Source organism: Adiantum capillus-veneris, chromosome 24 (genome assembly GCF_014529385.1).
Source record: "Adiantum capillus-veneris isolate H3 chromosome 24, ASM1452938v2, whole genome shotgun sequence".
Lineage (NCBI taxonomy): Eukaryota > Viridiplantae > Streptophyta > Polypodiopsida > Polypodiales > Pteridaceae > Adiantum > Adiantum capillus-veneris.
The window spans coordinates 11305107-11320205 of NC_140954.1; the positions used below are offsets into that span (position 1 = coordinate 11305107).

General features: G+C 41.3%; 2 protein-coding genes across 6 annotated transcripts; both read right to left on the reverse strand.

Annotated features, from left to right (window-relative positions):
• Positions 1 to 59: 59 nt before the first annotated feature.
• LOC147425942 (uncharacterized) lies at positions 60 to 6520 on the reverse strand. Of its 5 annotated transcripts, XM_086499131.1 has the most exons (4): positions 2014 to 2635; positions 964 to 1071; positions 590 to 694; positions 60 to 506 (listed from the first exon to the last, which is right to left on the reverse strand). In XM_086499131.1, the coding sequence occupies exons 2-4, from the start codon at positions 1026 to 1028 to the stop codon at positions 80 to 82; spliced, it is 597 nt and encodes a 198-aa protein (XP_086355257.1). In that variant the 5' UTR covers positions 1029 to 1071; positions 2014 to 2635; the 3' UTR covers positions 60 to 79. The 5 variants fall into 5 exon arrangements, with proteins under 5 accessions (XP_086355257.1, XP_086355258.1, XP_086355259.1 ...); XM_086499132.1 differs by lacking the exons at positions 964 to 1071; positions 2014 to 2635 and adding an exon at positions 5897 to 6520; XM_086499133.1 differs by lacking the exon at positions 964 to 1071.
• A 146-nt stretch (positions 6521 to 6666) lies between these two features.
• LOC147425943 (IAA-amino acid hydrolase ILR1-like 5) lies at positions 6667 to 13987 on the reverse strand. Its single transcript, XM_086499124.1, has 7 exons — positions 13876 to 13987; positions 9528 to 9613; positions 9177 to 9443; positions 8659 to 8790; positions 8209 to 8523; positions 7699 to 7836; positions 6667 to 7186 (listed from the first exon to the last, which is right to left on the reverse strand). The coding sequence occupies exons 2-7, from the start codon at positions 9591 to 9593 to the stop codon at positions 6812 to 6814; spliced, it is 1293 nt and encodes a 430-aa protein (XP_086355250.1). The 5' UTR covers positions 9594 to 9613; positions 13876 to 13987; the 3' UTR covers positions 6667 to 6811.
• Positions 13988 to 15099: the final 1112 nt, after the last annotated feature.

Genomic DNA, 15099 nt, shown 5'->3' on the forward strand with positions numbered 1-15099 from the left:
TGGAATGTTGTAGTTCACAACAACCACTAGCCAAGTACTCCATGAGGTAGACCGATGCCCAAATGGGTTTACCCCATCACTAGCCAGACCAAGCCTCAAGTTGAGGAGGCTCTTCTCTAAACTCCGGCCATGTCTGCTCAATGTGTTGCCATGCCGGCGAGTCAGCTGGCACTCTCATAACCCCATCGGTGGAGCGGTTTGTCATATGCCATGTAAGAAGCTCGCTTGTTCCTTTGGTGTTGAACATGTGCTTGATGCAGGGAATGAGGGGGAAATGACGAAGAACCTTGCGAGGTATTGTGGTTCCTTGCATTCTCTCTTTGTACCTTGATTCTCCCCACACGGAGCAAGCATCAAGCCTTGCATGTTCATTGCGGAATAGCACGCAATCATTGACACATGCATGTATACGATCATAGTCCATCCCAAGCCCTGTCACCACCTGTCGTGCCTTCCTTCGATTTTCTAGAAGATGATTTCCTTTAGGCATCATCTTTCCTAATAGCCTATGACATAATGAAATAACACTCGTTATTGCATATAACCACGAAAAAAACTCACAACTAACACTTATTACACTTAAACGTACCTCAATAGTGCATCGACCCCTGCATTGCTCCATCCAAACATTGCTTGAATATTCAATATCTCAAGAGACGCTCGTACCCACGTCATCCCAATCGTCCCAATCGTCCTGCACACACGACCACACACTAAATAAGAAAAAGAAAAATCAAGAATGTTGGTACTGACATGAATGACACTCATTAAAGATAGAGGGGAGTGGTTACAAGAGGTCATGCAGTCGGCATAACCTCAATGTCTCATCAGAGAGATATTGGCGGTAATACCGGCGGTAAATGGCGCGGTAATATACGCGGTAATATTTCAGGCAAATTTTTTTATATAAAGGGGGCACCTGCGTGCCCTCGCGAAATTGAATGCCAAAAATTCAAAATCGACCTCCTCTTCAGCGCGGGCATGTTTCCCTCTCCATCTCCAAGCTCTCTCTCCTTCTCCCTCTCCATCTCCAACCTCTATTACTCTCTTCATCTCCATCCCCACCATATCCTTCGACCGAGGTCACGAATGTAAGTGCTCAAACTCTCTCTCTTTCTTCTCGTTCTTCTACACACACACACATGCACACACACACACAATGCATACACACACATGCACTAACATGCACACACATTGTACACACACGCACACACACACACACACACAAAATTTTGTGCACAATCACACACTAATGCCCGCATTAGTGCGTGCATGCGTTACAAGCACACACTAATGCTTCCATTAGGGTGTGCTTGTGCATGAATTAGTGTGTAAACACACTAATGCATGCACAAGTACACACTAATGCAAGCATTAGTGTGTGCATGCATTAGTTAGTTTTTACACACTATTTTGTCCACAAATTACACACTAATGCCGCACTAGTTAGTTTTTACACACTAATGCCCGTATTAGTGTGTGCATACATTATACACACACGCATTAGTTAGTTTCTACACACTAATTTGTGTCCATGCACACACTAATGCAAGCATTAGTGTGTGCATGCATTATACACACACTAATGCTTGCATTAGTGTGTGATTGTACACAAACTAGTGTGTTTTCACACACTATTTTGTGCACAATGCATGCATTATACACACACACACACACACTAAAACACTATTTTGTGCACAATGCATGCATTATACACACACACACTAATGCTTGCATTAGTGTGTGCATGCATTAGTGTGTTTCTACACACTAATTTGTGCCCAAGAACACACTAATGCAAGCGTTAGTGTGTGCATACCTCTCTAATACACACCAATGCATGCATGCATTGGTGTGTTTTCACACACTAATTAGTGCACAAGCACACACTAATGCAAGCATTAGTGTGTGCACGCGTTACAAGCACACACTAACGCTTGCATTAGTGTGTGCTTGGGCATGCATTAATATACCAAAACATACCTCTATTAGCATTAACATACCAAAACATACCTCCATGTGGGTGTGCGATGAAGTTGATTGAGACCCCAATGGTCACCGAGAAGCCCAACGGTAGATTAAGGTCCAACACACACACACTAGATTAATTTCTTTGCCACACACTAACGCACACACACAATAGATCAATTAGAAGCACACACACACACACACTCTAAATGGATGCAAAAAAAACAAGCACATAAACCATTTCTTAAATAGGAGATAAAAAGAATCTTATGCAGGGAGGAATCCTATGCAAGGAAGAATCTCACTTTGACTAGAATCCAATGTTAATTAGGGTCCCTTTTTTTTGTGAAATTGTAGGATATGGCATCCTCTTCCACTCCCGGCTATCGATCCATAGAGGACTTTCTCGCCGAGGGCCTCTCTTACGAGGACGCTTGTGATACTTACTACTCGCAGTCTTCCTCCCACCAGTCACAATCCACCTTCGGCTTTTGATGGTTCCGAGATGCAGTACACGACCCCGACCTCGAGAGGGCATACCGCGCCCAGGCAGAGTGGTTATCCTCGCAGTAGAGTCTTCGAGGGCGGTACACACCAGCACAGTTGGCTGCCTATGGGCTCTCACCGCTTGCGACACCGGGCGCCGGCACTCCGATCGTGTAGAGTGTGCCTCCCAGTGGGCCTCCCTCCACGTTACCCTCGACTTTCTCGTCACCCGTAGTTCCCTCCACCTTGCATTCGCAGCTATCCACGCACGCACCGTCGAGTTATCCGTCGCCTACACCACCCAGCGGTTCAGGCTCGGGCCAGCGCTCTTTTCGTAGTGGTGGCTCACGCTCTCGTCGAGGTATTGGCTCGTGCTGCTTTGGTTGTGGAGGGGGCACTGCTACAGATTCACCTCCTTTTACACCCCGACCTCCTCGCTCACCCCTTGGAGCTCCACATGAGAATGAGGGCCGCGATGCACCCGCCCCGGACGCTCGTGGCTACTACTATTATATACATTGTGGGGGGGAGGAGGATCTAGGTTCCTCTTTGGGGAGGACATTTCGAGGGCACCTTAACCAGCTAATCCACTCGACATACCAAGATTGCTTTAAATCTTTCAAAGATCAGGACCCAGCCGACGTGACGTACATTCACACGACATTGCTCATGCGGTTCCCTAATCCGCAAGTGGAAGAGTTCTCCAGGCAGTGGCTCGAGGAATACATCAAGAATTTCTTGAAAAATAAGAAGTCCAGTGTACGAAGGGCGGCAAAGCGAATATTTGAATCTGAGGGTCACAACTATCGCCCTGGAAATGTTCACGACGAGGAGTGGGAGAAAGCCCAGGGCGAGCTGGAGGACGAGAGAGCGACAGGTGCTAGGGCGCACACTCGGCAGGTGGAGGCGAGGGCGCAGCAAACGCCCACGCATTACGGCTCGGACGGAAAAGTAGCATGGAAAGATAAATTTGTGAGTGTGCGTATTTCATTTGAATTGATTTAATTTGTGGTAATAAGGTTAGGTTTATGATATTTTTTAATTGATATACAGCAAAATATTACTATGACCCGTCCAAGCCGAGAGATTCAAAGATACAGAGAGAGCCACTCCGAATATCAGACATGGTGCTGGCTGTATGCAAACAACAAAATCAATCGCGAAGAATTTGAAAATGCATGTCATACACTACAGCCTGTAAGTGTGAACTTTTTTTAAAAAATCATTGCATGCAGCTTTATGTATCCATTTGTATTAATTAAAAGTTTTGTTGTTTTTTTCTTTTCCAGAGTCAAGGAGTCCCTCAAGAGGTCCCAGGATCCAAGTAGCTCAATCCTCCAATTGTTTTTGGGCCCGCGTGCGCGTCTTCTTTTCGCCACAGTTATATAGCCCCCATGTATCGCCTATTTGGGCAATTTTATAATATCCAATATAATTAAACACTTGATTTTGGCCCAAAGTCTTCTTTTGGCCACAGTTGTATAGCCTCTATGCATCGCCTATTTGGGCAATTTTGTAATGAACAGTTTTTCCAATATAATTAAACATTTCGTTCTGGTCCAAAGTTTTGGTGCAATGAAATTGTTGTTTTTGAACAGTTTCTCCAATATAATTAAACATTTGATTTTGGTCCAAAGTTTTGGTGCAATGAAATTGTTGTTTTTTTATTTATTAAATGTATAAGAAAAAAAAGGCAATTGACCATTTGGATGGGTCCTACCAACCAAGGACCATCCAAATGATCATTTGCTTTTTTTTAAAAAATACTCCCGGTTGCGGTAATCGTCGCGGTAATACTGGAGGTAAAAAGTGCGGAAATACACGCGAAAATTTAGCCGGGCCAATTACCGCGAGATTTGCTGAAGGACCATTACCGCGAGCATTACCGCTCCCGAGCTTTTTTGCCTTAAACTTTTCCTTTGTTTTTCTGCGTCTATCTGAGCAATAATGTGCTCCAAATGTCATAGTGTTGTACCCTAATATCATTTGGGTCGGTTTCTCAAGATATGATAGGTTGTAAGTAAGGAATAGTAGAGACAAAAGCAATTGTGGGATCGATCACTACTTGGAGGACATCACCATACCCCCCCTCCCCACCCACCCACCGACCCACCCACCCAAAGTAGGACATTCATATCTGCTTTCAAAGCAATAAAGAGGGCACTTCCACTACCAATAAGACCAACCAGTCCTATTCCTACATGTGTTTTGTCATCGTAGAAAGTACATACGCTTCTAGCCCCTTCACGGTGGCTTTCAACGGATCGATTGTCTCATAACAATCAAACCTTATCTAAGGGTTCTCATGTACTATCTACTCCCTAATGTTGATCATCCATTTGTTGACGGCTACCACTACAAATGATCTCTTACTCTTCTTCTCCACTGCCACCTATTAGTTCATCCTAGAATAATGCTTTTGCTTGGTGGAAGTTGGAACTTAGAAGGCTAGGGTTTAGATGGCTACCAATACCAAGGTTCATGACCATTGACTTCTCTTTTCTACTTGCTTGAGAGTCAACATCTCTCTCTCTCTCTCTCTCTCTCTCTCTCTCTCTCTCTCTCTCTCTCTCTCTCTCTCTCTCTCTCTCTCACACACACACACACACACACACACACACACACATTATTTATTACCAGCTACTCTCTTGGGATGGTTTCCTACGACGTTAAAATTCTCTTCTGTTCGTGTTTTCTCTCTCTCTCTCTCTCTCTCTCTCTCTCTCTCTCTCTCTCTCTCTCACACACACACACACACTCACACACACACACACACATATTTATTATTACCTACTCTCAAATAGCTATGTGTGATGAAGAGGATATGAGAGACTGTCCCACTTATAGGGTAAAGGGGCCAACTTAAGGCCATCTAAGAGGAAACACACGCTCTTGAAAGCACGCTAAACAGAATCGAGTGCTTAGATGCTCAAAATGAAGATCGAGATCGTCTCTACCAGCAGCAAAAATCTCGAATCAAGTTGCATTTATACAGGCGAAGAACGCCCGCACAATATTTTTTATGTGTATAAAAAATGGGTGTAAATAGGAAACCAGAATGGGGGGGCTTTTAGAGCCATTGTGCCAACAAGGTTTGAACCCAAGATCTAATGGCCACGATTGCAAGTTGGCTACATTGTCCACCCCAACTCTCACCCATTTGTATCTCACAATGGATCCGAAAGTGCACAAAAAAACTGACCCCGGCAGTCCTCCTAAAGGGGGGTGGTTTTTTATTGGCCCCTTTACCCTATAGTGAGATTGAGACGGTTTTTTATGTGTAATGGCATCAAAGCTAATTTCATAATCAAGACACCACCCCCCCCCCCCCCCCCCCTCTTTTTTTTCCAAGTTTCATTTTATAGACCCATAAAAAGATCTTTACCCTTGACCTTTTACGAACCAAATACTTCACTCTCTTTGAAAATTCTGTCACCCAAACCTGACTCCAAGGCATGTCGCTAACCCATATTCCAATCCATTTCAGCATCCCTAGCGGTCCTCGAATTTTTTTTTTTTCCAAAAACTTGGCAAACCTACATATGTGAAACAACAGAGGTAAATTGACAAAATTTGAAGGTGCACCAAATTACACTAATTTTTTCAAAATTTTGTGGGTTTTTTCACCTTCAAATATAAAATATAGAGGTAAATTTTAAAATTTTTAGGTGGGATTACAGTAAACCTAGGTTCTTTTCGAGCACTAATCTGATTCCCTAGTATCTGTCACTTTAGAAGTTTGAGAAACTGATTAACTTTCAATCAACTTACACCTCGATCAAGTTGTTGGAAAGACCCCCTCTAAATGCAACATTTTTGAGCCCTAAAAAGACCTTCACTAAGTTTTTCCTCTAAACTGGAGCTCCCCCAAGCTTATATAAAACCTACACAAACAGGTTGTATCATGCCCAGAATGCTATTAATTCCCACATTATGACTTACCTCAACACCATGAGCTTCTATGGGGGAGGCACCCCATACCTAGTAGGGTACGATTGAGGTTAGGGGGCGGCCGGCCCGGTGGGGGGGGCGGGGTCCCCTTGCCCCCAATTGTACCTAGCTAGGTATGCGGTGCCTCCCGAACAGAAGCTCATGATGCTATGCATTGTATGAAAAACACTAAAGAAAAACTCCCTTTTCCTACATGAGAAAATTTCTAAATCTTCTTGTGTTTTTCATGTGGAAGTACCAAACACTCCACTACACTTCAACTATTACAGAAGAGCATATATTAGCAACAAGTTTGAGACAATGTGCCCACACACACACCAAGTAGATACAATAATTATTGGGAGAGAAGGACATGCTTATCTCGGGTGGCACTGCTTATTACGACAGTACTAATTACTAGGTTTTCTTAGAATGGCTGGTTGGCAATGTATTCAATGGCAGTGGCAGTCAAGATGGCTGCACCCACAGGAAGCACATCCTCATCCAACACAAACTTGGGATTATGGACGGGGTAGACAGTGTCCTCATTTGGAAAAGAAGCGGCACATCCCACAAAACCAAAGGCACCGGGTATCTTCTTCAAATAGTAGGAGAAATCCTCAGATGCAGTTGCTGATGATGGTAGCTCAATGAGTTTGCTCTCATCTCCAAGTACCTTCAATGCCACTGCTCGTACAAACTCATACGCTTCACTACTATTCACAACCGGTGGGTAATTGTGCTTTGGATTAAACTCAGACGTAGCTGTGCATCGGTGCACCACTGCTTGGTCTTCGATCACCTGACATATATACCACAATAAGTTTTGGACTTACCTCAACATCACGAGCTTCTGTGAGGGAGGCATTGCATACCTAGCTAGGCACGATTGGGGGCAAGGGACCGCCGGCCCGGTGGAAGGGCCGGTGGTCCCCTGCCCACCTAAAATATACCACAAGAAGTTTTGGACTTACCTCAACATCATGAGCTTTTGCGAGGGAGGCACCGCATACCTAGCTAGGTACGATTGGGGGAAGGCGACCGCCGGCCCCGTGAGGGGGCCGGCTCACGGGGCCGGCGGTCCCTTGCCCCCAATCGTACCTAGCTAGGTATGAGGTGCCTCTCGAGCAGAAGCTCATGATGTTATGCATTGTATGAAAAACACTAAAAACGACTCTGTTTTCCTACATGAGAAAATTTCTAAATCTTCTTATACAACATTTTTGGTATTAGATGAAAGTACTAGACCATTATTATTGAGAAGCATGCTAACTAGAAATGCTTGTAATGGTTTGATTTGAAAGAGAAACTCACTTGTAAGATTCTGTTCTTCCTCTCCTCGACCTTGGCTTCATCTGATCCATCGACATAACGAAATGTACCACCCATTTCAACAAAGTCGGGGATAATATTGCCGGCAGTGCCTCCGTTAACGTAACCAACAGTGATAACCTAGATAGTGTCATCGTGCATAATTATATCAGTTGTATCATGTCTCTTTATATAGACAAGAAGTTTTGGACAAATTCCCACAATAATCCCCACATTGTGGATTACCTCAACATCATGCATGAACTTCTGAGAGGGAGGCACCGCATACCTAGCTAGGTACGATTGGGGGCAGGGGACCACCGGCCTGGTGGGTGGGGGGGTGGGCGGCGGTCCCCTGCCCCCAATCGTACCTAGCTAGGTATGCAATGGCTCTCGAGCAGAAGTTCATGATGTTATGCATTGTATGAAAAACACTCCGTTTGATTGCATGAGAAAATTTCTAAATCTTCTTGTGATAACAGAGATTGTTTAAACAGTATCTTTGAAATATACCTGACTATCATTTGGGTCAGTTTCTCGGGAGACAATAGGTTGCAAGGAGGAAATGATAGAGGCAGAAGCAACTATGGGATCAATCGCTCCTTGAGGGACACCGCCATGCCCCCCCACCCCATTAATTCTAGCATCAAACCGTGTAGAACCTGCCATCAATGTACCAACTCTTGAGGCCCACATGCCAACCGGCAATCCATCTGTCACATGCAATCCAAAGATGGCCTGAGATTCCTTCAATGCTCCATCAGCCACCATCTCGCTAGCACCCGCATTTTTCTCCTCTGATGGTTGGAAGAGTAAGAACACTGTTCCCTATATGTACATCATGGCTCAAGAAAATTAATTAAAATGATCAGCATCCACTATTTGTTAAATTTGCACCACGACGTCTGTCTACAGGATTATTGGAGGTATGTTTTCATAAGAGAAAAGTTTGAAGTACATTACCTCGAACTCTTTGTTTCGATAGCGTTGCTGGAGGAGCTTGGCTGCACCTAGAAGCATGCTTGTATGAGCATCATGTCCACACGCATGCATAACTCCGTCCACTTTGCTCTTATGCTCCCATTCATAGAGCTCCTATGCAATGAAATCTGCCATTATGTTTCTAGTTTTCCAAAATGAAAATGGGTATTGCCAAAATTTTACTTCTGGGTTACAACATCATCATAAGCCAGCTACCTCTCATAGTTCTTGCAACTTACCTCAACATCATGAGCTTTGGCGAGGGAGGCACCGCATACCTAGCTAGGTACGATTGGGGACAGGGGACCGCCGGCCTTCAATCGTACCTAGCTAGGTATCCGTCGATGCCTCTCGAGCAGAAGCTCACGATGTTATGCATTGTATGAAAAACACTGAAAAAGACTCCATTTTCCTACATGAGAAAATTTCTAAATCTTCTTGTGCTATAATCACATGGAATTTGCATGTCTAGAAACTATATATCGTATCCAACACCTCACCTGCAATGGTAATGCATCCATATCTGCTCTCAAAGCAACAAAGGGGGCGCTCCCGCTACCAATGCGGCCAACAACTCCTGTTGTTGCATACGTTTTGTCATCGTAGAAGTACACATCTAGCTCCTTCAAGGTGGCTTTCACTAGCTTGCTTGTCTCGTAACAGTCAAACGTTAGCTCAGGATTCTTGTGTATCTGGTTCCTAATGTTGATCATCCATTCCTTGATGCCTTCTGCTGCAGCTAATCTCTTGCTCTTCTCCACTGCCACCTATTAATTCATGATTGGAAAGAAATCCTAGGGGCTTACTGCCAAGACTAGAAGAATTTTGTTCATTAACTTGGGATATAATACCTTTTCCTTTTCCTTGATGGACTTGAGAAGGCCAGGGTTTAGAAGGCTACCAATACCAAGGGCCATGACTCCTCTTTTCAGCTTTCCTGAGAGTTAGCATTCTACAATAAGCCTCTCTCTCTCTCTCTCTCTTTCTCTCTTTAAAAGATTTGCATTTGGATATGTATTTAATAATTTTGAAAAATCACCAAAATACCCTCAATATTTTGTCATAAATTTCCAAAATGCCATTCAAATTTTCCAAAATTCCCAAAATACTCTTGGTTTTGAGATTGAATTTCTCCAAAGATTAAAAAATTTGTAGCTTTTCATAAGTAAATTGATTGTCTATTAATACAAGATCCTAAAATTAGAATTTGAGCTAGTTATGTAGGCTTTGGAAATGAATTGCTATAGTAATTTGTGACAAATTACATGTTAAGCACTAAAAAATGGATCTCAATTGTAAAAAAGAAATAAAGATTAGAAATCGTTGAACAATCCGATCAAAGGTATTCTTTCCTAATAATTATATACATAAATATATTGATGTAATTTTTAGCTAGAAACATTTCTAGATACCTCATACATATATAGTAGTATTGAAAGGAAGACTTTTTGAAAAAAGGTTTGATATATTAAAAATAACTTATAAAAATCTTTAAATTCAAGAAAAAATATCGTTATAAAAACCTTATTACCTACTTGTAAATAGGTTTGTAGGATCCTCTCTCTCTCTCTCTCTCTCTCTCTCTCTCTCTCTCTCTCATGGGGAAACAGTATGGTTTCACTATCCTACCTTGCATAGAGGAAGATAAAGGAAGGTATGGTTTCACTATCCTACCTTACATATATAGAGGAAGATTAAGGGAGCTATAAGTGTCTTATTAGAAATAAAAAGAGAGAGAGAAGTGAGAACCATTAAATGCATGTCCATTTCAAATACAAAACTAACACTAGTGTTGATGAAAAACTGACCTTTACAGTGTAGTTTTGTGTAGTTTTCATCTGACACTAGAAATTCCAAAAACCTTGCTACATTTTAAGCTCATCTTGGGAAATCCGATGAAATTTTACACATTTTAATCTACAGATTGACAAATTCTGCATTATTTTGGCAAAAACATTGATAGATTTTTAACCGTGTCCTTTTATCACTAGTTGGGAAAATAAATTTTTAGTGAACACTGGCTATAACTTGCTTTGCTAAAAATACATGGCTAAGGAATATATGCATGTGAAAGTAACTCACATTTACTTTTAGTTCTAAATTTACATGGCTAAAGCATACATGTATGCTAAAGTCTAAGACTGGTTTCAGATGAGCCAATGGAAGGACAACCCTCATCCTCCCTCGTCTCGAAAAAAAAAACTACTGCCTACTTTTTAGGAGATATTGTGGGTTGCAAAGATTGAACCTGCATTGTGGGGGTGAGAAGCAATTTCCCTTCCACCATGTTAATGTTGATTGATTGCAATCAGCTGCATCTACCTTTTTCAGTTTGATGCCAATGACTCTTGTGAACAAGAGGCTTGGAGGCGGGCATTACAAAGGTAGGCTTTCATCCGAAACGTCTGAACCCAGTCTAGCTTGCATTTCTAAAAAGCATATAATGTTCACAATCATAGAATGATTGATTGAGAACCGAGTCACCCTATGACTAAATGTTTTAGGGTAAGGGAGCGAGTTAAGAGACGAAAAAATTTGACCCCAAGTTAAACACATATCCACCCCCAATTTAGAGGCAAGAAGTTTAGAATATTCCTAGAATCTTGCTTATGTGTCATGTTGTGATTTGCTGAAAAGTGTACCATTATTGGGCTTTGAGTGTCTCTAATGTTTCAAAAAGCCTCGAAAGCTAAATTTATTCAAATGGAGCATTCAAACAAAATCTAAAAAATATTGATTTTGGTATCATTCAATTCGTCTTTTCATGAGGAGTCTCATGCAAGGCATAAATATTAAAAATGATGAGATTTGCAAAATCTCTCCCCCCCCCCCCCCCCCCCCAAAAAAAAAAAAAAAACACGTTTCTACAAAACGCCTCTAAACTGGCTCCCTTACCTTAGTGGCATCAAGCATTAAAAGGTATGTTGAGATGGTCTCACACTAAAGCTCAAAACAAAATAAACAAGTGAAAGGGTCACTCTGGCTTTCTAAAACAATAAAAAAGTGATAAAATCATTAAATTGAGATTAGCTAGAATTATAAAGATGAAACATTGTTCGGGAATGTCTCTTTTATTAAGTGACTAAGTTTCCTCCTCGCAAAGAAGCAAACCAAACATACTAGCCAAATTTTTGAAATTTGTAAGATTTTTGAATTAATTTTTCACATATTTCACAAATTTTTCTTCCCTTTATCAAGATTTTTGCATATGTACATATATGTGTGTGTATAATTTACTAGAATTATATAATTTATTAGAATTATACAAGGTGAAACTTCACTTTAACATTCTAAAAGAATAGAAAACAAGACAAGTCAAGCCATGTGAGAATGTGAAATGAAGGTGAACTAAAATTATCCATTTGAAATAACATTCAAGGTAAGCATTGTCCGCGAAAAGTGTGTCTCAACTTAGCCTTAAGCCCGTTCAAAAACCAAATGAGTCGGTTGAAGGGAGGAGGAGAAGGACAAATCCCCTTAGAAAACTTAATAAAGTAGAGTTAAATTGCAAAAATATCGATTATTTTACAAAATTTCCTGTTTGGATCCATCCTAAAATTTCCCGTTTGGATCCATCCTAAAGGGATGTTTATGAAATTGATTTTTTCGAACACTGAAGGTAAGTCTCAATCATCACCGAAAACATTGAATATATGCCTAACTCAACTCTCCTCTAGAGTCCAAGGCAAAGCCAAAAAGGTAAACTTACCATTTATGTTAAAAAAGTGATCATGCACGATCAGGGAACAGAGTAAAAAGAATTTTTATTGGTTAGTCTTTTATCAGGGCTCTTAACACAAAGAAATCCCTAATTTCATTAAAGTTGAAGGGTGACCACTTTTTAACAACATCATATAAAAGTCTCAAATTTCACTCACACACAGTGAGACCTGACTCTTAGCCATCTAACCTGTCATAAATCACAAGAGAGACTCTCTCTCTTTTTCATGGCGCTTATGAACAAGGATAAAGATGTGGCCTGATGACTAAACAACACAACACATTCAATGTGGGGTGGTGAGGGGATCCATGCAAGTGCATGCACAAAAGCCAAGGAAATCGCAGTCGAGATGTCACACTACAAATTAAACCCCCTAAACTCAGGTAGCGTATGCTCACTGACAATAAAGGGTCATAAAACGGATGGAGGTACATTATGTACGTACGGTGTGAGTTTATTAGCACATGTGACTAGGCCATGAGGTTGTGGGTTCAAAAGTGGGTGTTAGAGCCATAATTTTTTGTGTTGCCTTGATTCTTGTTTGCCTCGATTTTCACACTGCGTGGGTTTAGTCCACCTCGAGATCCCACCTTGGACTTTCAAGCTGTCGATCCCCTCATCACCCCTCATTGAATGCTCTGTGTTACTTAGTCTCCAGAGAGATATCCACACGTGTACTTCTCATTCCTCAATAATAAAATAGTATAGATGAGGTATCTTTGTGTGAATGAAAACATCGTAGGCCACGAAATTGAGAACAGTGGAAGAGCCAACGCTTTTAAGGCCTTTTTATAGGGAGGCCAAAACGACTTAAGCTATGGTCACGTGAGGCTTAGTTATGAGTTATTTGAACTGATAACTAAGCCTCATTCTTGGTCACACGCAAAAAAGTACAATAAATGAATAATTATGCCTACCCTTTGAACTATGCCAAATTTAGCATAGTTGTGAAGTTGAAGGCATAGTTGGGAGGTTGAATGAATAACTAAGCCTCGAGTGACCATGCAAGAGGCTTAGACGTTATTCATTTACTGCTCTGTATAGGCATAGTTATCGATAATTGATAATTAAGCCTCGCATGACCATAACCTAAAAGACAAGATGAATAATCAAGCAAGAGTTAGTGTACATTGAGAATAGCCGAGGCAGGCACGATTGGTGGCCAAAAGAAGACTCATTGCATTAACATGGAGAGATACAAGTAAGGGAGGGAGCGGGGAAAAAGATTTAAATCATGGGCAAGAATACTTTAAAAAAAAAAAACAGGTGTTTCAGGTATCATTAACTCTTCTTTCAATATACATCATATGAGTATAATCAGAAGAAAGCCATCGCTGTTTACCATCAGCGCCTGAGGTTTAACACGCATACATACACACACATTCTAATCTCTCTCTCTCTCTCTCTCTCATACATACACACACATTCTAATCTCTCTCTCTCTCTCTCTCTCTCTCTCTCTCTCTCGCATACATTACCTCCTCTCGATTAGCTCCGTGTGGTGAAGAAGTATGGGAGACTGGCCTGCAGCCCCTAATTATATAATAATGAGCTTGTGGGGCGCCCGCTAATCTAGAAATCTGTTTTACCACGTGCAGTGGCAGCTTTAAGTGGTCGAGCTAATTTCATCATGCAGATTCCAGATTCCAGCGCTCCTGCAAATTAACAGGACCGTGGGAGTCGGACGTGTAGTATTACTTTCACGTGGAACGAAAGCAAGGGTTCAAGCGTACACTTCTGTGATTTCAATCAGTATCTTTACTTTTAGAAAAGGAATCCACGTACAATTTGCATTTTATCTATCCAGTACCGTACGTTAGCTACTTATATTTTTTTATTTTAAAACGTGCACGCGGGTTGTGCATGCGTGTATGTGTGTGGCAGGACTAGAAAAAAAACATTTTCCCTAACCCAAAAAAAAAAAAGGGCAAACGTGAAATTCTCCTGGTGTTTGAAATTTCAAACACAGGTGTGTGGAGTGTAAAGGATGTGTATTTTATTTACTTGGTTGGCCTAAGCCAAATTTGTCCTCCACGTTGCTCACATATTTTCTCGGGGTGTCCACTAAGAAATATGTAAGATAGCACATGCAAATAAAATAAGAGATTTAAAATTAGGATACGTTTATAAAAAATTGTACTTAAATAAAGGGTTTTTTAAATTAAGGAAGTGAAAATTTTCATACACAAGAGCTTTTTTTTTTACAAAAATGCATACATAACGGGTACCGGTACATATAATACTTGAAAATATACCAGTAGAACTTTTTAGAGTCTCTAGCTCACGAGGCTTGAACTTAAGTTTGAGTCTCATGACCTGCATACTCAAATTTCAAGCCTCCTAAGCTACAAACTTTAGCAAGATTCTTTCTAACTAGAACTAGTTTTCAAAAGTCTGTAGCTCATGAGGCTCAAGCTTAAGCTCACGAGCTTCTCGAGTCTATAGTTTGTGGCCTCAAACTTACGTTGGAGCCTCCTAACTTGGATGCTTAGTTTTCGAGCCTCATGTGAGCACTCTACTACGACTTGTTTTAGTGGATAATTCTATCTTTGGCTCTGGAGCTCGAACTTAAGCTCAAGCCTCACGACCTAGACACTCAATTTTCAAGCCTTATGAGCACTCTAGTAAAGCTCTTTCTACCTAAAAACTTTTTAAAATAGTATGTATCTCACAATGCTTGAATTGAGTCTTTACCTCATCTG

Excerpts from the sequence above, each read along its gene's own strand:
- LOC147425942 (XM_086499129.1), bottom strand. The coding sequence starts at position 801 with ATGACCTCTTGTAACCACTCCCCTCTATCTTTAATGAGTGTCATTCAT. Across the intron at positions 507-589 it reads GGGGTCGATGCACTATTGAG|GCTATTAGGAAAGATGATGC; the intron begins GTACGTTTAAGT and ends ATTATGTCATAG.
- LOC147425943 (XM_086499124.1), bottom strand. The coding sequence starts at position 9,593 with ATGGCCCTTGGTATTGGTAGCCTTCTAAACCCTGGCCTTCTCAAGTCC. Across the intron at positions 8,791-9,176 it reads TGGATGCATTACCATTGCAG|GAGCTCTATGAATGGGAGCA; the intron begins GTGAGGTGTTGG and ends TTCATTGCATAG. Across the intron at positions 8,524-8,658 it reads ATCGAAACAAAGAGTTCGAG|GGAACAGTGTTCTTACTCTT; the intron begins GTAATGTACTTC and ends ATGTACATATAG.